Source organism: Bufo bufo, chromosome 1 (genome assembly GCF_905171765.1).
Source record: "Bufo bufo chromosome 1, aBufBuf1.1, whole genome shotgun sequence".
NCBI lineage: Eukaryota > Metazoa > Chordata > Amphibia > Anura > Bufonidae > Bufo > Bufo bufo.
This window is the reverse complement of record NC_053389.1, coordinates 621,439,700-621,459,934: the sequence shown is the minus strand read 5'-3', so window position 1 is coordinate 621,459,934 and position 20,235 is coordinate 621,439,700. Positions and strand designations below refer to the sequence as shown.

The 20,235-nt window shown below is 45.4% G+C and overlaps 1 protein-coding gene across 7 annotated transcripts in view; it reads right to left on the bottom strand.

The window, feature by feature from the left end:
- PPCDC (phosphopantothenoylcysteine decarboxylase) overlaps positions 1-20,235 on the bottom strand; it is a 145,132-nt gene that overhangs the window by 10,672 nt on the left and 114,225 nt on the right. For all 7 annotated transcript variants that reach the window (XM_040413788.1, XM_040413792.1, XM_040413790.1 and 4 more), the window contains one exon: positions 16,244-16,412. In XM_040413788.1, coding sequence (XP_040269722.1) covers positions 16,244-16,412 — 169 coding nt within the window. The remainder of the gene's footprint in view (positions 1-16,243; positions 16,413-20,235) is intronic.

Sequence of the window (20,235 nt, the reverse complement as noted above, 5' to 3'; positions counted from 1 at the left end):
GCGGCAAGGTAACAAGAAATAGCTTTTTTGGCACGTTTTTTTTTTTTCTGTTATTTACAACATTCATCTGACAGGTTAGATCATGTGGTAATTTTATAGAGCAGGTTGTCACGGACGCTGCGATACCTAATATGTATACCTTTTTTTTATTTATGTAAGTTTTATACAATAACTTCATTTTTAAAACCAAAAAAAGTTTTAGTGTCTCCATAGTCTAAGAGCCATAGTTTTTTCAGTTTTTGGGCGATTATCTTGAGTAGGGTCTCATTTTTTGCGGGATGAGATGACGGTTTAATTGGCACTATTTTGGGGTGCATATGACTTTTTGATCGCTTGTTATTACACTTTTTGTGACGTAAGATGACAAAAAATGGCTTTTTTTACACCGTTTTTATTTTTTATTTTTTACGGTGGTCACCTGAGGGGTTAGATCATGTGATATTCTTATAGAGCCGGTCGATACGGACGCGGCGATACCTAATATGTATACTTTATTTTTATTTATGTAAGTTTTACACAATGATTTCATTTTTGAAACAAAAAAAATCATGTTTTAGTGTTTCTTTAGTCTGAGAGCCATAGTTTTTTCAGTTTTTGGGCGATTATCTTGGGTAAGGTATGATTTTTGCGGGATGAGATGACGGTTTGATTGGTACTATTTTGGCGTACATGTGACTTTTTTGATCACTTTTATTACCTTTTTTGGGAAGTAAGGTGGGCAAAATTTCAATTTTCTCATAGTTTTTATTTTTTTATTTTTATGGTGTTCACCGTGCGGGGAAAGTAACATGACCGTTTTATAGATCAGGTCGTTACGGACGCGGCGATACCTAATATGTGTAGTGTATTTTATTTTTTTTTATTTTTATTCAGTGATGAATGTTTTTTTTTTTATCTTAACTTTTTTCACTTTTTTTCACTTTTTTTTTGACCCAGACCCACTTGGTTCTGGAAGATCCAGTGGGTCTGATGTCTGTATAATACAGTACAGTACAATATATATTGTTCTATACTGTATTTTACTTACACTGAACAGATCTATGCTTTCAGCATAGATCTGTTCAGCACCATGGACAGCAGGACGCCTGAGCAGGCGTCCTGTTGCCATGGGAACCTTCCCCGTCTGCTCAGAACTTCGCAGACGGGGAAGGGTAAGCACGGGGCTGAGGGGGGCTCTCTGGGGGCTCTCTCCCTCTCCATCGGGGGGCTGCAAAGGCACAGCAGCCCCCCGATGGAGAGGGAGGGAGCTCCCTGACCGACGACAGTTAACTTTTTCCATACAGCGGTCCGTACGGACCGCGGTATGGAAAGGGTTAAACGGCTGACATCTTCACAGATGTCAGCCGTTTATACCAGGGTGCCAGCAATGTGCTGGCACCCTGGTATCCCCACTAGACACCAACGATCATTCATGGGGAGGCGGGCGGGGGATCGCGATCCCGCCTGCCGCACCGCCCGCCTCCCGCACCGCCCCCACCGCATGCGACACCCCCCCCGCACCACCCGCCGGCATAAAATCGTGCAGGGGTGCAGGGGGGGGTGAAAAATATTGATTATAGGCACTCAAAAGTTTCTGATCCCCGCGGTCAGGGACCGCGGGCATCAGAAACTGCAAAAAGCGCAGCAAACCGCAGGTCTGAATTGACCTGCGGTTTGCTGCGATCGCCGACACGGGGGGGTCACATGACCCCCCCTGGCGTTGTCACAGGATGCCGGCTGAAGGATTTCAGCCGAAATCCCGTTCCGTTTAACCCCTCGGGCGCCGGAATACTGAGTTCAAGCTAGGACGTACCGGTACGCCCTGAGTCCTTAAGGACTCGGGAAATAGGGCGTACCGATACGCCCTGCGTCCTTAAGGGGTTAATCCCATTGAGAACTTGTGGTCAATCCTCAAGAGGCGGGTGGACAAACAAAAAACCACTAATTCTGACAAACTCCAAGAAGTGATTATGAAAGAATGGGTTGCTATCAGTCAGGAATTGGCCCAGAAGTTGATTGAGAGCATGCCCAGTCGAATTGCACAGGTCCTGAAAAAGAAAGGCCAACACTGCAAATACTGACTCTTTGCATAAATGTCATGTAATTGTCGATAAAAGCCTTTGAAACATATGAAGTGCGTGTAATTATATTTCACTACATCACAGAAACAACTGAAACAAAGATTTAAAAGCAGTTTAGCAGCAAACTTTGTGAAAACTAATATTTGTGTCATTCTCAAAACTTTTGGCCACGACTGTACTTGCTGCAGATACATGAAAATGTCCAGATCTTTTGAATCCTGTGTTAATGGCCAAAGTTTTTTGATAAAATCATTCTTAAACTGCAATACGACATATGCTATCTATCTGATTACATGCACTAAATGCTTGTTACAGTATGTGGGCTGCACGACGAATGCTATAAAAACTCGGATAAGAAAGCATATCTCTGATGTGCCGCACCATGAAAGCCACAATGTTTCAGCGGCTAGTCTCCATTTTGCGATAGTTCATTGTGGCGATACCTCAGATATGCTTGTGCAAGGTATTGAAAGGGTCAATAAACCAGCGAGGGGAGGCGACCGCAAAAGGAAACTTTAAACAGAGAATCCTTTTGGATTTTCAGATTGGAAAGCCGCCAACCCCAAGGGTTAAATAAAAGATTAGATTTGATTCTTCAATACTGAATATTGGATTCCCTGTATCTTTAAGTTATATATGAGGATATTTTATTTCAAGTCTGTTTTACTGTCGTGCACCTTTGTGGGAGGGAGTGGCCACATGACCCCTTGATTGGTCCAGGTGTGGTCTCCTCCTCCTATAAAGGTGAGGACTAAGTGTATGTTTAATGGTCATGAGTAAGGGCTGAAATTGTTTTGCTGCCTGAAACGCGTAGACCAATGCACCTGTACCTGGATGCTTTTTAAATTTTGATATTGAATAAAGTGCAATTGGAACTTCTCAAAGAAAGGCTGAACAACTCTTCTTCACTCTGATTTGTGGATGGCGCACTGTTATGGGGGATCTGTGGATAATGTACTGTTATGGGAGGATCTGTGGATGACGCACTGTTATGGGGGGGATCTGTGGATGACGCACTGTTATGGGGGATCTGTGGATGACGCACTGTTATGGGAGGATCTGTGGATGAAGCACTGTGACGGGAGGATCTGTGGATGACGCACTGTTACGGGAGGATCTGTGGATGACGCACTGTTACGGGAGGATCTGTGGATGACGCACTGTTACGGCAGGATCTGTGGATGACGCACTGTTACGGGAGGATCTGTGGATGACGCACTGTTACGGGAGGATCTTTGGATGACGCACTTTTATGGGGGGATCTGTGGATGAGACTGATGGGGGATCTGTGGATTACACTGATGGGGATCTGTGGATGACACTGGTGGGGCTCTGTGGATGACACTGATGGGGCTCTGTGGATGACACTGATGGGGCTCTGTGGATGACACTTATGTCATCCACAGATCCCCATAAGTGTCATCTACAGATCCCCCATCAGATGCATCAGTGTGGTGGGAGGAGGCGGAGACACTCATGGCGGGGCCCGGTGCAGTGATTCTACTCTAATACACCGGGCCCCGCAGCTGTTAAGTACATTCAATCCGAATGCGTCTGCAATTACTGTACTGTACTTACTGTAGTACCTTATGTATAGCATTAAGACGGCGCAGACCGGCAGCTCCCTCGGTCATGCGCCGCCTGCCGCAGCTCCCTCCTCTTGCGCCGCCTGCCTGATTATCTCACTTTATGAATGAACAGGCAGGCGGCGCATGAGGAGGGCGCAGCGGCAGGCGGCGCATGAGGAGGGAGCTGGGGCAGGCGGCGCATGACCGAGGGAGCTGCCGGTCTGAGCCGTATTAATGATATACATAAGGTACTACAGTAAGTACAGTACAGTATTTGCGGACCCATTCGGATTGAATTTACTTAACAGCTGCGGGGCCCGGTGGATTAGAGTAGAGTCACTGCACCTGGCCCCGCCATGAGTGTCCCCACCTCCACACTGATACTTCGCTGGCCGCGCTGTGCAGCATAGTGGGGGTGCTTATTACTGGCACATGATGGGGGGCTTATTACTGGCACATTAGGGGGGCCCTTGTTACTGGCACATGATGGGGGGCTTATTACAGGCACATTAGGGGGGCTCTTGTTACTGGCACATTGGGGGGCTTATTACTGGCACATGATGGGGGGCTTATTACAGGCACATTAGGGGGGCTCTTGTTACTGGCACATTGGGGTGCTTATTACTGGCACATGATGGGGGGCTTATTACTGGCACATTAGGGGGGCTCTTGTTACTGGCACATGATGGGGGGCTTATTACAGGCACATTAGGGGGGCTCTTGTTACTGGCACATTGGGGGCCATATTACTGGCACATGATGGGGGGCTTATTACAGGCACATTAGGGGGGCTCTTGTTACTGGCACATTGGGCGGCTTATTACTGGCACATGATGGGGGGCTTATTACTGGCACATGATGGGGGGCTCTTGTTACTGGAACATTGGGGGGGGCTTATTACTGGCACATGATGGGGGGCTTATTACTGGCACATGATGGGGGGCTTATTACTGGCACATGATGGGGGGCTTATTACTGGCACATGATGGGGGGCTTATTACTGGCACATGATGGGGGGCTTATTACTGGCACATGATGGGGGGCTTATTACTGGCACATGATGGGGGGCTTATTACTGGCACATGATGGGGGGCTTATTACTGGCACATGATGGGGGCTTATTACTGGCACATGATGGGGGGCTTATTACTGGCACATGATGGGGGGCTTATTACTGGCACATGATGGGGGGCTTATTACTAGCACATGATGGGGGGCTTATTACTGGCACATGATGGGGGGCTTATTACTGGCACATGATGGGGGGCTTATTACTGGCACATGATGGGGGGCTTATTACTTCCACATGATGGGGGACTTATTACTGCCACATGATGGGGGACTTATTACTGCCACATGATGGGGGACTTATTACTGCCACATGATGGGGGACTTATTACTGGCACATGATGGGGGACTTATTACTGGCACATGATGGGGGACTTATTACTGGCACATGATGGGGGACTTATTACTGGCACATGATGGGGGACTTATTACTGGCACATGATGGGGACTTATTACTGGCACATGATGGGGGACTTATTACTGGCACATGATGGGGGACTTATTACTGGCACATGATGGGGGACTTATTACTGGCACATGATGGGGGACTTATTACTGGCACATGATGGGGGACTTATTACTGGCACATGATGGGGGACTTATTACTGGCACATGATGGGGGCTTATTACTGGCACATGATGGGGGGGCTTATTACTGTCACATGATGAGGGGGCTTATTACTGGCACATGATGGGGGGTTATTACTGGCACATGATGGGGGGCTTATTACTGGCACATGATGGGGGGCTTATTACTGGCACATGATGGGGGGCTTATTACTGGCACATGATGGGGGGCTTATTACTGGCACATGATGGGGGGGGCTTATTACTGGCACATGATGGGGGGCTTAATTACTGGCACATGATGGGGGGCTCTTGTTACTGGCACATGATGGGGGGCTCTTGTTACTGGCACATGATGGGGGGCTCTTGTTACTGGAACATTGGGGGGGCTCTTATTACTGGCACGTGATGGGGTCACTGGGCTCTTATTACTGGCACGTTATTGGGGGCATCTATTACTGGCACGTTATTGGGGGCACTTATTACTGGCACGTGTTTGGGGGCACTATAGGGGCATCTATTGAGGCCACAAAAAAGGGGTATTTTATATGGGGGGCTCTGTGCAGTAGCATTTTATACTGGGACACATTATGGTGGATACTATGGGGAAGGGGGGAGAGGAGTACTATGGAGTCATCTACGGGGGCACTAAGAAGGGGAATTTTATACTTGCAAATTATGGGGCACACTGAGGGCATCTACTGGGGCACAATATATGGGGCATTTTATACTGGTACATTATGGGGGGCACTAGGAGAAAGGGGGGAGAGGAGCACTATGGGGGCATTTACTGGGGGCACTATATAGGGGTATTTTATACTGGCACATTATGGGGACATTAGCTCAACTGGAGGCATTACAAGGGGGCATTTTTTGCATTGTAACATTATAAGGAGAATTATTTCTACTGGGGGGGGGGCATTATGGTGGGCTTTATTACTCCCCCATGGTATGACCCCCTAGTAGCAGCACCAGCCTCTCCCTGCTCTGCTATCCCTCTGCCATTTCTCCAAATCCTTATTATGAAATATTTCTCATTAGGAAAAAACACATCAGCTCAGCCGAGCCCCCGGCCAAAGTGTTGAAGTGGTGTCCGAGATCCCCAAGGGTCAAGCCAAGTAACTGTAAGTTTTCATGTGAAATATGTTTGTTATACACATATAGCATACACTGTGCCACACAATATACAGTATACCTCTACACTGTGCCCCACAATATACAGTATACCTCTACACTATGCCACACCATGTACAGTATACATCTACACTGTGTAGTCTGTTCTATAAGCACCTCCCGAGACCAGGCTCTGGATCCGCCACTGGACCGCTCACAGGAGTGTACATTTCTTCTAAACTGTAATCCATATCCTCTGAACTGCAGAAATCAGCGCTCGCTTGGTAACAACTAACAGGCAGTGCCTGTAGGCTGTAGCCTGGCCCTGTTACCGAAGCTAGCCGAGTGGTGTAAGGTTAAGGTACTAGCAGAGATGAGCGGCCGCTGAATCCTGATTTAAAGTTAAAGTTACTGCAGGATATGGATTACAGTTTAGAAATGTCAAATGTACACTCCTGTGAGAGGCAGGGAGGGGGATCTGTGGATGACACTGTTATAGGGAGGGGGATCTGTGGATGACACTGTTATAGGGAGGGGGATCTGTGGATGACACTGTTATAGGGAGGGGGATCTGTGGATGACACTGTTATAGGGAGGGGGATCTGTGGATGACACTGTTATAGGGAGGGGGATCTGTGGATGACACGGTTATAGAGGGGGAAATGGGGATGACACTGTCATGGGGTGGGTCTGTGGATGACACATATAGCATAATATGCTATATACGGTATGTGTCATCCACAGATCCCCCTCCCTATAAAAGTGTCATCCACAGGCAACTAGGACATGTTGAAATCTGAGCGATTGTTTATTTTTTATTTTTAAACCACAGTCAGCAGGACTTTTCTTCCCTGTTGTGGTTTTAGGTATTGGGTAATGTATCACAGCATTTCTAAGCATACCTGTGTAAATGTATCGTTGTTATAGCTGACCCCCTACTTTTGTCCTGGCCCCCAGTGTGCCCCCCCCCCCCCCAAAATTTGAAAGCTAGAGACGCCACTGGTGCTCCTCGACGGCTTGATCAATGACATGAGCAGCCACTTGTGCAGTGAAAAAAAAAACAAGCTCCCCAGAACCTGTCCTGCAAAAGAGTTCGTACAGGTAGTCGTTAACGCCACGTTTCTGCTGGAACAGCCTATCAAGCATATACAAGGTGGAGTTCCAACGCGTCGGGCAGTCACAAATCAGACGTCCAACGGGCAAGTGGTGTCGCCGCTGAACATCAGCAAGGCGAGCCATGGCCGTGTAAGATCTTCTAAAATGGCCAGAGATTTTCCTGGCCTGTCGCAAGACGTCCTGGACCCCTGGGGAATTTGGCAATGAATCGCTGCACTAAGTTCAGGACGTGCGCCATGCACGGCATGTGTGTCATTTTGCCCTGTTTCAGCGCGCTCAGCAGATTGGCACCGTTGTCGCACACCACTTTACCAACTGTCAAATTGAGTGGGGTTAGCCATTGATCGGCCTGTGACCGCAGAGCTGAAAGCAGTCAGGACCAAGGTGGCTCTTGGCTTCCAGGCACAACAGCCGCAGCCCAGCATGGCAACGTCTCACCTGGCATGTCGAATAGGTTCTGGGGAGCTGGGGGGTGCAGAGGAAGAGGTGGTAGCAATGGAAAAGGAGGAGTCAACAGAGGAGGAGACGGAGGATGGAGTAGCAGGAGAAGAAGAGGCAGGCCTGCATGCAATCCGTGGCGGTAACACCAAATCCACACTGGTGCCACGGGTTGCATGCTTGACAGCCGTCAGAAGGTTCACCCAGTGGGCAGTAAAAGTTATGTACCTTCCCTGCCCGTGTTTGCTAGACCACGTGTCTGTGGTAAGTTTTATCTCGGCACAGACACTGTGTGCCAGAGATACATTCACTTGCCGCTGAACAAGGCCATATAGCTCTGGGATGCCCTTCTGGGAGAAATATTTCCTTCTGGGGACCTTCTATTGCGGTGTGCCAATGGTCACAACTTTTCTAAAGGCCTCCGAGTCCACCAGTTTATATGGCAGTAGTTAGTGGGCTAGCAGTTCTGACAAGCTGGCAGTTATCCGTTGGGCAAGAGGGTTATCCGGCATCATCAACATTTTAAGTTCGAACATTTGGGCCACGGAAGCCTGCCTTTTGCCAGATTAATGTGATAACGGCAGAGTGGAAGGTGGAGTGGAGGACAAATGGGAGGAAAGAGGAGAAGAAGAGGAGGCAGGACGTGGAGCGCCGGGAGTGTGGCTTTGTGGGTTCTGACGGTGTTGCTCCCAATTGGCTCGGTGATGGGAGGTCAGGTGCCTTCTTAAGGCAGTTGTCCCTAGGTGAGTGTTGGGCTTACTGTGATTTATACGCTGACAGAACAGGCTGCCGATGGGAACACTATTGTCAGCAGCTGACATGTTAAAAGAAGCCCACACTGCGTAGCCATGTGCCGACGTCCTGGGAGCGCTAGATGTGACCGTGCATGGTGGATTGCTAGCTCCAGATACATTTGCAACGTGCTTTTTGCCTCATGTGCACTGTGAGTTCTGCATGCTTCTCCTCCTTCTCCTCCCTATCTGCTGATCCGTCTCTCCCTCTGAACTCCCCTCCTCTTCCTCTCTTGTGGGCACCCACGTGATGTCCATCGACATGTCATCATCGTCACCTTCACCACCACTGACATTAAAGATCTCGGAGTAGGCAGCAACAGCAGGAAACACCCTCCTTGGGCTGATCTGGGTATTGTCGTCAGACCGCTGGGTGGAGGCCGTTGCTACCTCCTCTTCCTCATCCGATCCGAAGAATGGCTGCGCATCGGTAGGGTCTGGGAATGGATGGGAAAATAATTCCGCTGACTCGAGTGGAGGGGCTATGGTGGTGGTGTCTTTGGGGGTGCACACAGCAGAGAGTGAGGAGGGTGCTGATATAGAGGATGAGGAGGGTGCAGAAGCAGAAGGCTGAGTGAGCCACTCAACCAACTCTGGTGCGTCCTTTGAAGTAAATCGCACGCACCTTCTCCAACTTTTCACTTAGGCTGCGGCCTGGTGCACCTGCCTGACCCCTACCAACCCTGCGGAATGGCCTGCTTCTTCCTCTGCCTGTCATTTTACAAATGACCCTGTGACAAGGTCCCTATAGAAGAGCAGTATTTGTGGAAGCAGGTATATAGAACACCTTAATGATTATTTGCTGGAAGCAGGTATATCAAACCCCTTAATCAGTTTTTTTGGGGGCAACAGGTATATCACACAAGTTGCAATTAGTTGTTCCAATAGCGTTTGTCCCTCTATAGCTGTGGTATCTCAGCGGAACCGCACACAACTGCTGCACAATAAAAATGCACTATATAAAAATTATATTATAGGTATATCACACCCCTGCCTAAATCAGTTTTTTTGGGGGGCAACTGGTATATCACACCAGTTGCAATTAGTTGTTCCAATAGCATCTGTACCTCTGTATAGCTGCGGTATCTCAGCAGAACCGCACACAACTGCTGCACAATACAAATGCACTATATAGAAAGTATATTATAGGTATATCACACCCATGCCTTGTAAGGATCAAGAGTATAAAACCAGTGATCCTGTTCCTCATTTCGAATATACCACTGAGGAAGAAACTATTTATAGTTTCGAAACACGTCTGGTTACCTGTTCCCGTTTATACCATACGAATATTCTCCATAAAAATATATGAATTGAAGTACCCAAGATTGGACATGATAACGCAATATCACAACACCACGAGGCAAACTCAGCGTCTCCATACTGCAAAGAGACATACGCAGAAAACCACAGCGCAGCTAACTATAGTGCTGGCACTCACGCTAACGAGACTAACTGAATTCACCTAGCGGGACACTACCAACTAAAACCGACCAGCGAGACGTGACATGAAGCTTCAACTCACACGTATGGGTCGGTAAGAGCAGTCATCTGCATCTTTAGATATAAAAGTGTTTTAAACCGCTACTACTGTCACTTGGTGTAAAAGCGAAATTAATTGCTTTATACAAAAACAGTCCACTCACAGAACATTCCAGAGTTGATTAGATCTGTGATTATTCAATATACAAAAATCACACAGAGAAACTTATATCTAAAGGCATACGGGACATTTATTATCCTCACTATCAGTGCGTGAGCTCCGCACCAGTGAGGAATAGAGGGACTGTGTTATATATATTTGCAAGATTAAGGAGTTGATTTTATGTTTTTTATAATTGTATATGTTGTATTAAATAGTAATCGTATTTTTGGATAGCAGCTGGCCGTTGTGTTTTATATATTTCCTTAGCGGGCTAAGCCTTGCTCCGGTGATCGCTCTATTGTATTGATTGTTTTATATTCTAGGTATATCACACCCCTGCCTCAATCAGTTTTTTTGGGGGCAACTGGTATCTCACACCAGTTGCAATTAGTTGTTCCAATAGCGTTTGTCCCTCTGTATAGCTGCGGTATAGCAGCAGAACCGCACACAACTGCTGCACAATACAAATGCACTATATAGAAAGTATATTATAATTATATCACACCCCTACCTCTATCAGTTTTTTTGGGGGACAACTGGTGTGACATACCAGTTGCCCCCCCAAAAAAACTGATTGAGGCAGGGGTGTGATATACCTGTACCTATAATATACTTTCTATATAGTGCATTTGTATTGTGCAGCAGTTGTGCGGTTCTGCTGAGATACCGCAGCTATAGAGGGACAAACCGCACACAACTGCTTCACAATACAAATGCACTATATAGAAATTATATTATAGGTATATCACACACCTGCCTTAGGCCTCATGCACACGACAGTATTTTTTCACGGTCCGCAAAACGGGGTTCCGTTGGTCCGTGATTTCGTCCGTGGGTCTTCCTTGATTTTTGGAGGATCCACGGACATGAAAAAAAAGACGTTTTGGTGTCCGCCTGGCCGTGCGGAGCCAAACGGATCCATCCTGACTTACAATGCAAGTCAATGGGGACGGATCCGTTTGACGTTGACACAATATGGTGCAATTGCAAACGGATCCATCCCCCATTGACTTTCAATGTAAAGTCAGGAGTTAATATACCATAGGATCGGAGTGTTCTCCAATCCGATGGTATATTTTAACTTGAAGCGTCCCCATCACCATGGGAACGCCTCTATGTTAGAATATACCATCGGATTTGAGTTAGATCGTGAAACTCATATCCGACAGTATATTCTAACACAGAGGCGTTCCCATAGTGATGGGGACGCTTCAAGTTAGAATATACTACGAACTGTGTACATGACTGCCCCCTGCTGCCTGGCAGCACCCGATCTCTTACAGGGGGCTGTGATCAGCACAATTAACCCCTCAGGTGCCACACCTGAAGGGGTTAATTGTGCGTATCATAGCCCCCTGTAAGAGATCAGGGGCTGCCAAACAGCAGGGGGCAGACCCCCCTCCCTCCCCAGTTTGAATATCATTGGTGGCCAGTGTGGCCCCCCCTCCCTCCCTCTATTGTATTATCATTGGTGGCCAGTGTGCGGCCCCCCCCTCCCTCCCTCTATTGTATTATCATTGGTGGCCAGTGTGCGTCCCCCTCTATTGTATTAATATCATTGGTGGCCAGTGTGCGGCCTGCCCTCGACCCCCCCCCCCCCCGATCATTGGTGGCAGCGGAGAGTTCCGATCGGAGTCCCAGTTTAATCGCTGGGGCTCCGATCGGTAACCATGGCAACCAGGACGCTACTGCAGTCCTGGTTGCCATGGTTACTTAGCAATATTAGAAGCATCATACTTACCTGTCGCGCTGTCTGTGACCGGCCGGGAGCTCCTCCTACTGATAAGTGACTGGTCTGTGCGGCGCATTGCTTAATGATCTTTCACTTACCAGTAGGAGGAGCTCCCGGCCGGTCACAGACAGCGTGACAGGTAAGTATGATGCTTCTAATATTGCTAAGTAACCATGGCAACCAGGACTGCAGTAGCGTCCTGGTTGCCATGGTTACCGATCGGAGCCCCAGCGATTAAACTGGGACTCCGATCGGAACTCTCCGCTGCCACCAATGATCGGGGCGGGGGGGAGAGGGGAGGCCGCACACTGGCCACCAATGATATTAAAACAATAGAGGGGGGGCCGGACACTGGCCACCAATGATAATACAATAGAGGGAGGGAGGGGGGGGCCGGACACTGGCTACCAATGATAATACAATAAAGGGACGGAGGGGGGCCGGACTGGCCACCAATGATATTAATACAATAGAGGGAGGGGGGGCCGGGGGGGGCCGCACTGGCCACCAATGAAATTAAAACTGGGGAGGGAGGGGGGTCTGCCCCCTGCTGCCTGGCAGCCCCTGATCTCTTACAGGGGGCTATGATACGCACAATTAACCCTTTTAGGTGCAGCACCTGAGGGGTTAATTGTGCGGATCACAGCCCCCTGTAAGAGATCGGGTGCTGCTAGGCAGCAGGGGGCAGTCATGTACACAGTTCGTAGTATATTCTAACTAGAAGCGTCCCCATGACTATGGGAACGCCTCTGTGTTAGAATATACTGTCGGATTTGAGTTTTCACAAAGTGAAAACTCAGCTCTGAAAAAGCTTTTATGCAGACGGATCTTCAGATCCATCTGTATGAAAGTAGCCTACGGACACGGATCACGGACACGGATGCCAATCTTGTGTGCATCCGTGTTTTTTCACTGACCCATTGACTTGAATGGGTCCGTGAACAGTTGTCCGTCAAAAAAATAGGACAGGTCCTATTTTTTTGACAGACAGGATACACGGATCACGGCCGCGGATGACAAATGGTGCACTTTCCGAGTTTTCAACGGACCCATTGAAAGTCAATGGGTCCGCAGAAAATCACGGAAAACGGAACAACGGCCACGGGTGCACACAACGGTCGTGTGCATGAGGCCTTAATCAGTTTATTTTGGGGGCAACTGGTATATCACACCAGTTGCAATTAGTTGTTCCAGTAGCGTTTGTCCCTCAGTATGTCACACCTATCGATAGCACACCTATACCAGTCCTTGAAAGGAGTTTTGTGGCCCTATTAGCTAGCGTTTAGTGCCCCTAACAGTCTGTCCCTGCTTCACACAGCAACCTCTTCCTACACTTGCAAAAGACTGAATGTAAAATGGTGGCCAGATCGGGCTTATTTATAGGGTAGGGGGTGTGTCCATGTGCTGAAATATCTCAATTGGCTGTCCTGTGCCACCTGATGGATATTTCATGGGACAAAGTTCTGCACAATGCAAAAGAATATGGCGACGGCGGACATCGCAATATGTTCTTCTGTTCGACAAACCGCGAACGAGAAAAGTTTGCCGCGAAATGACCCCCGGGCAAACCGCAAGGCCATCTCTGATCCTGAATTTACAAAAAATTTGGAAAAATTCGCTATTTTCAAAATTTCTATTTCTCTGCTTTTAAAACTGAAATTTATAAAATATTTATTACTTAGCATTCCCCATATTTCTAATTTATGTTGGCATCATTTTGTAAATGTAATTTTATTTTTTAGGACGGTAGAAGTCTTGGAATTTTAGAAGCAATTCTTAAAATTTTTAAGAAAATTTCCAAAACCCACTTTTAGAAGACCAGTTCAGTTCTGAAGTCACTTTGTGGGGCTTACATAGTAGAAGCCACTATGGCTTTGCTTTTGCATTTTAATACATTTGTTCCTGTAACACATCAAGGGTTAACAGCCAAACTCAATATCTATTACCCTGAGTTATTCTGCAGTTTATAGAAACACCCTACATGTGGTGGTAAACTGCTTTAAGGGCGCACGGCAGGGCGCAGAAGAAAAGGAGCGCCATATGGTTTTTGGAAGGCAGATTTTGCTGGACTGGTTTTTAGACACCATGTCCCATTTGAATGCACCCCTACAGTAGAAACTCCAAAAAAGTGACCCCATTTTGGAAACTACGAGATAAGGTGACAGTTTTATTGCTATTATTTTGGGGTAAATATGATTTTTGATCGCTCTATATTATGTTTTTTTTTTAGGCAAGGTAGCACAGTTTTCATTTTTTGTTTTTTACAGTGTTCATCTGACAGGTTACATCCTGTGCTATTTTTATACAGCAGGTTGTTACAGACGCGATGATATCAAATATGTCTACTTTCTTTGTTTGTTTGTTTCAGTTTTACATAATAAAGAATTTTTGAAAAAAAATTATGTTTTTGTGTCTCCATTTTCTGAATGCCATTTTTTTTTTTTCTGCCTACTGTCTTGTACAGGGGCTCGTTTTTTTGCAGTAAGAGTTGACGTTTTTATTGGTACCATTTTTGGGTACATATGATTTTTTGATCATTCATTATCACACTTTATGGGGCAAGGTGACCAAAAAATTGGTTATTTTGGCAAAGCTTTTATTTATTTTTAAAATGTTCACCTGTGGGGGTAGGTCATTACGCAGGTCGTTACAGATGCTGCGATACCTTTTTAGGTCTACTTTTTTAAAATTTATTTCACTTTAACACAATGATAGCATTTTTGAAAAAAAAAAAATATATATATCATAGTTTAGTGTCTCCATAGTCTAAGGTAGGGTCTAATTTTTTTGCGGGATGAGGTGTCGTTGATTGGTATTATTTTGGGGGGCATACGCCTTTTTGATCGCTTGGTGTAAGGTGACAAAAAATGGCTTTTTGATACGGTTTTTATTTAATTTTTTTACGGTGTTCACCTGAGGAGTTAGGTCATGTGCTAATTTTATAGAGCTGGTTGTTACAGATGCATCGATACCTAATATGTCAACTTTTTTTTTTTACTTATTTCACTTTAACAAAATAATAGCATTTTTGAAGCAAAAAAGTTTTTGTTTTAGTGTCTCCATATTCCCATATTCTGAAAGCTATAGTTTTTATTTTATTTTTTATCCGATTGTCTTAGGTAAGTTCCCATTTTTTGTGGGGTGAGATGTCAGTTTGATTGGTACTATTTTGGGGGGCATACGTTTTTTGATCACTTGGTGTTGCACTTTTGGTGAAGTAAAGTGACAAAAATTGCTTTTTTGGCACAGTTTTAATTTTTTTTACGGTGTTTATCTGACGTGTTTTAAGAGCCGGTCATTACAGATGCGGCGATACTTAATATGTGTGCTTTTTATTTTCCTATTTTTTAATTATAAAATCAGGGCAAAGGGGCATTTGATTGTTTTTTTACTTGAAACTTTATTTTTTATTATTAAAAACACTTTTTTTTCTTTTTACTTTATTTCTGTCCCACTCTGGGATTTTAACATTTGGGGGTCTGATCCCCTCTGCAATGCATTACAATACATGTGTATTGTAATGCATTACCTGTTAGTGTATTACACTGAGTCATACATTAACAGGTTGCCTAGGTGACCCAGCCTGGGGCTGGATCTCCTCGGCCTCAGTAGAAGGCAGGTCCCGATGCCTTGCAAGGCATTGGTCAACCTCTGCAAGGCATCGGGGCTGCCTTCTCACCCATCGGGTCCCCATCACCGCAGAGCAGGGACCCAATTGGATCCCTCACTGAACGCAAACCACTTCTATGCCACGGTCAGCGCTGATCGCGGCAAAGAAGGGGTTAATTCACCAGCATCACTGTAAAAGCCGATGCTGGCAGATTAACCCCTTCTATGCTGCAGTCAGCGACTGACGTACTATTACGTCATGTGTCAGGAAAGAGTTCAGAGAAAATGTTCAGTATACAGTTCCCATACTACAATCTAAGTCTAAGCTTCCTAATTTAAAGTTTTGTAAGCATAAAATTCCATGAAATTATTGTGTCTGCCCTTTATAGCCACAGGACATAGTCATTCTGTACTTTGTAAGTATGCATGGTTCATATCCCAATGTGACACTGCAAGGTCATGATGAATACCCAAGAGCATACAGAGAAAGCAAACATCTTTGACCATAGTATATGTGCTCTAAAGTAACTGCTAACCTTTGTCACCACACATCAGTGTTTTTTCAATACATGCAATCTCTATGTAGCCAAAACTGTGAAGACGTTCAATCTGTTCTGCTGTGATTGGATGATCCCACATGGATGTGTTCATAGCTGGACAGAACAGCAATGGCTTTTGTAAGTCCCATGCACGAACTATACAGGTCTGCAAAATAAAAAAAACACGCTAAGGCGGAAAGTAAAATACAAGGGCATTGTGGTTATGGTTAGTGCTTGAGTTGAACTTTATTCAGACACGCAGCAGAGCAGAATACAGATTGCACAACATGCACAAAGATAATATATAGCCTATTCTTTGTTATAAGGGGCGTTTTATACTTTTTTGACACAAAGGATCAGCAAAACTTTGCCATGAAATATGTTCTTACAGTGGTTTCTTCCCTTCCTTAATTCTTATACTTAATTATTTTCATGCTGATGTTTGCATTTTTATATTATCTTTAGATTAGAATGTTCTAAAGTCAAAGCTGAATGCCCTGTATTCACTACTGTGAAAAACTAATAATTTCACTCCTTTTTGGCCTAAACCCCTTAGGATATGCTGTTGGTATATATACACACAGGTTGAAGTTAAATTGAAGGTCATTTTATGGAGAACACACTTCCTTGTGTTTCTGTGATGATTTCTTTCCCGAGCCACTCGACTTAACTTTTGATTTGGCCCCATCATCACATCGATAGAGCTGATTTCGCTCATAGTAAACCTGTCATCCGAACAGGGTCAGGATGACACACAGGTTGACTCGGATCGATAAGGACCCCTCACCAGGATGGACAGACCCTCCTAAGCAGCTGCATAGTAACAATCTTTTTCTTACAAATCTTTTCCTCTGTCCTTCCCTATGCAGAGTCTTCTGATCTGGGTGAGTTCTGTTTCTATGATGTCCAGTCAAAGAACCTTTTGTAAATTAATGAAGTTTTAGATGTGATGATGGTTAAGACTAACTATCCGGGTTAAGTCTGCAGCTGAGATGCCGGGGTTCACTTTTGCGTGAGCGGTTAAAGTGTCTCATGGCTATGTTTTGGTAAGCGGTTCTAGGTGTTCCTGAAGTGCAGTGAGCACTGTAGCCTCATAAGAGAACTAACAAACCGACTGTATGAATGTACCTTATTGTCAGTCTTGTAAGATATCTGTTAGGAGTATATATAGTAATGTAAGTGGGGATTTTTTACCTTTTTGGTGGGTCGCAGTGTAGTAGTGCCAAAAGAATTCATGAGGTCTGGTATATAGAAATATATGACTTCTAATTTCTTGTCCTGAGATCAATGTCAGTGTGCTGTACAGGCGGCATTTAATGTGAGAGACTGTCAGTTCTACAGTATCTCACAAAAGTGAGTAGACCCATCACATTTTTGTAAATAGTTAATTCCATCTTTTCATGGGACAACACTGAAGATATAACACTTTGATACAATGTAAAATAGTCAGTGTACAGCTTGTATAACAGTGTACATTTGGTGTGCCCTCAAAATAACTCACACAGCCATTAATTTCTAAACCGCAACAAAAGTGAGTACACTCCTAAGTGAAAATGGCCAAATTGTGCCCAAAGTGTCAATATTTTGTGTGGCCACCATTATTTTCCAGCACTGCCTTAACTCTCTTGAGCATGGAGTTCACTAGAGCTTCACTGGAATCCTCTTCCACTCCTCCATGACGACATCTCCGTTCAAGGTTCCCCCCACAGATGCACAATAGGGTTTAGGTCTGGATACATGCTTGGCCAGTCCAGCACCTTTACCCTCAGTTTCTTTAGCAAGGCAGTGGTCGTTTTGGAGGTGTTGAGGTCGTTATCATGTTGGAATACTGCCCTGCGGCCCAGTTTCCAAAGGGAGGGGGATCATATTCTGCTTCAGTATGTCACAGTGCATGTTGGCATTCATGGTGCCCTCAATAAACTGTAGCTCCCCACAGCTGGCAGAACTCATGCAGCCCCAAACCATGACACTCCCACCACCATGACTGTAGGCAAGACACTCTTGTCTTTGTACTCCTCACCTGGTTGCCACCACACACGCTTGGCACCATCTGAACCAAATAAGTTTATCTTTGCTTCATCAGATCCATGTCCTTAGTCTGCTTGTCTTCAGCAAACTGTTTGCAGGCTTTCTTGTGCATCATCTTTAGAAGACGCTTCCATCTGGGACGACAGCCATGCAGACCAATTTGATGCAGTATGCGGCGTATAGTCTGGGCACTGACGGCTGACCACCTCTTTAACTTCTGCAGCAATGCTGGCAGCCCTCATACATCTATTTTGAAAAGACAACCTCTGGATATGACGCTGAGCACGTGCATTCAACTTCTATGGTTGACCATGGCGAGGCCTGTTCTGAGTGGAACCGGTTTTGTTAAACCGTTGTATGGTCTCCGCCACTGTGCTGCAGCTCAGTTTCAGGGTGTTGACTATCTTCTTATAGCCTAGGCCATCTTTATGTAGAGAAACAATTTTTCTTTTCAGATCCTCAGAGAGTTCTTTGCCATAAGTTGCCATGTTGAACTTCCAGTGACCAATATGAAAGTGAGAGTATTAACACCAAATTTAACACACCTGTTCCCCATTCACACCTGAGACCTTGTAACCCTAACAAATCATATGACACCAGGGAGGGAAAATGGCTAATTGGACACAATTTGGCCATTTTTACTTAAGGGTGTACTCACTTTTGTTGCCAGTGGTTTATACATTAATGGCTGTGTTTTGAGGGCACACCAAATTTACACTGTTATACAAGCTGTACACTGACTACTTTACATTGTATCAAAGTGTCACATCTTAAAGGGAACCTGTCACCAGTTTTATGGTGTCCTAACTAAGGGCAACATAAATAAGTGACTGATTCTCTTAGCACAATGCTGGGTCACTTTCTTTAATTGACCCATTCAATCTGCCAACATCTTGTATTGAAAAGCTCCAGCTGATAATGATGAGTCATGAATATTCATGAGCTCCTGACTCTCCCCGCCCACCTGCTGCTGAATGACAGTTTGTTTCTATATGAATCAGCAGCAGGTGGGCAGGGGAGTGGCTATAGCTCTGAATTAAATATACGCTGGACTCAATGACATCACACCGGACTCAAATCAGCTCATTAGCATGCGGCATCTTTGTGTGTATATTATGAGGTAACCATCTGTCACACCAGTAAGTGAATACATCTAAGGCACTTTTTAGTAGTTAATGATTGTATATAATTAGTTAGATTATAATCAAATATCCACATGACAGGTTCCCTTTAAGTGTTGTCCCATGAAAAGATATAAAAAATATTTACAAAAATGTGAGGGGTGTACTCACTTTTGTGAGATACGGTACCTACTGAAAGTGTGCCTGCTGGGACTGACCAGGCTGCCCCCATGGACTCTAAATAAATGTGTTAATTAATGACTATGACAATAAGTTTGTCAATCATCACCCAGTCGTAGTAAGTGTAGAATATTTTGGCGGGAGCTGGATTTTGGAAATACTACGTGTTTTATTTCAGGTCTTATTCTGTAGCTTGTCGATATATGTATGTATAATGTAGAATTCTTGTTTTGGCTTATTTCTAAACTATGTAAGAAAGGCTAAGTATGTAGTACAATACAATTCAGGTACAGTACGCAGGGTGAGAAGCTGGTGACTGGTACTACCTCTCCTGCAAGGTGTGATACGCTTTACATAAAGGATACAGTCTTATGATGCTTAACGGTCATGCTGTCATGTTGTTACACAAGAAAACATACACTTGTAGACTGCCGGGCGACGTGTTAGGAGTAGCATAACCTCTATACGGTTCGTCAAAATAAAAGTGATAGGTCAACACGCCTCTTTTCCCGCCCAAAACCCCTCCCAGTCCCCCCACAGTGCCGCCCATCGCCCGTCCCAAACCACGCCTAAATACCAACAATTCAACGCCCCCTTATTCTGTCAAGCGTCCTCCCCTTCCGACTTGCCCTTTCTGAAGCCAAAACATGCCCTTATTTT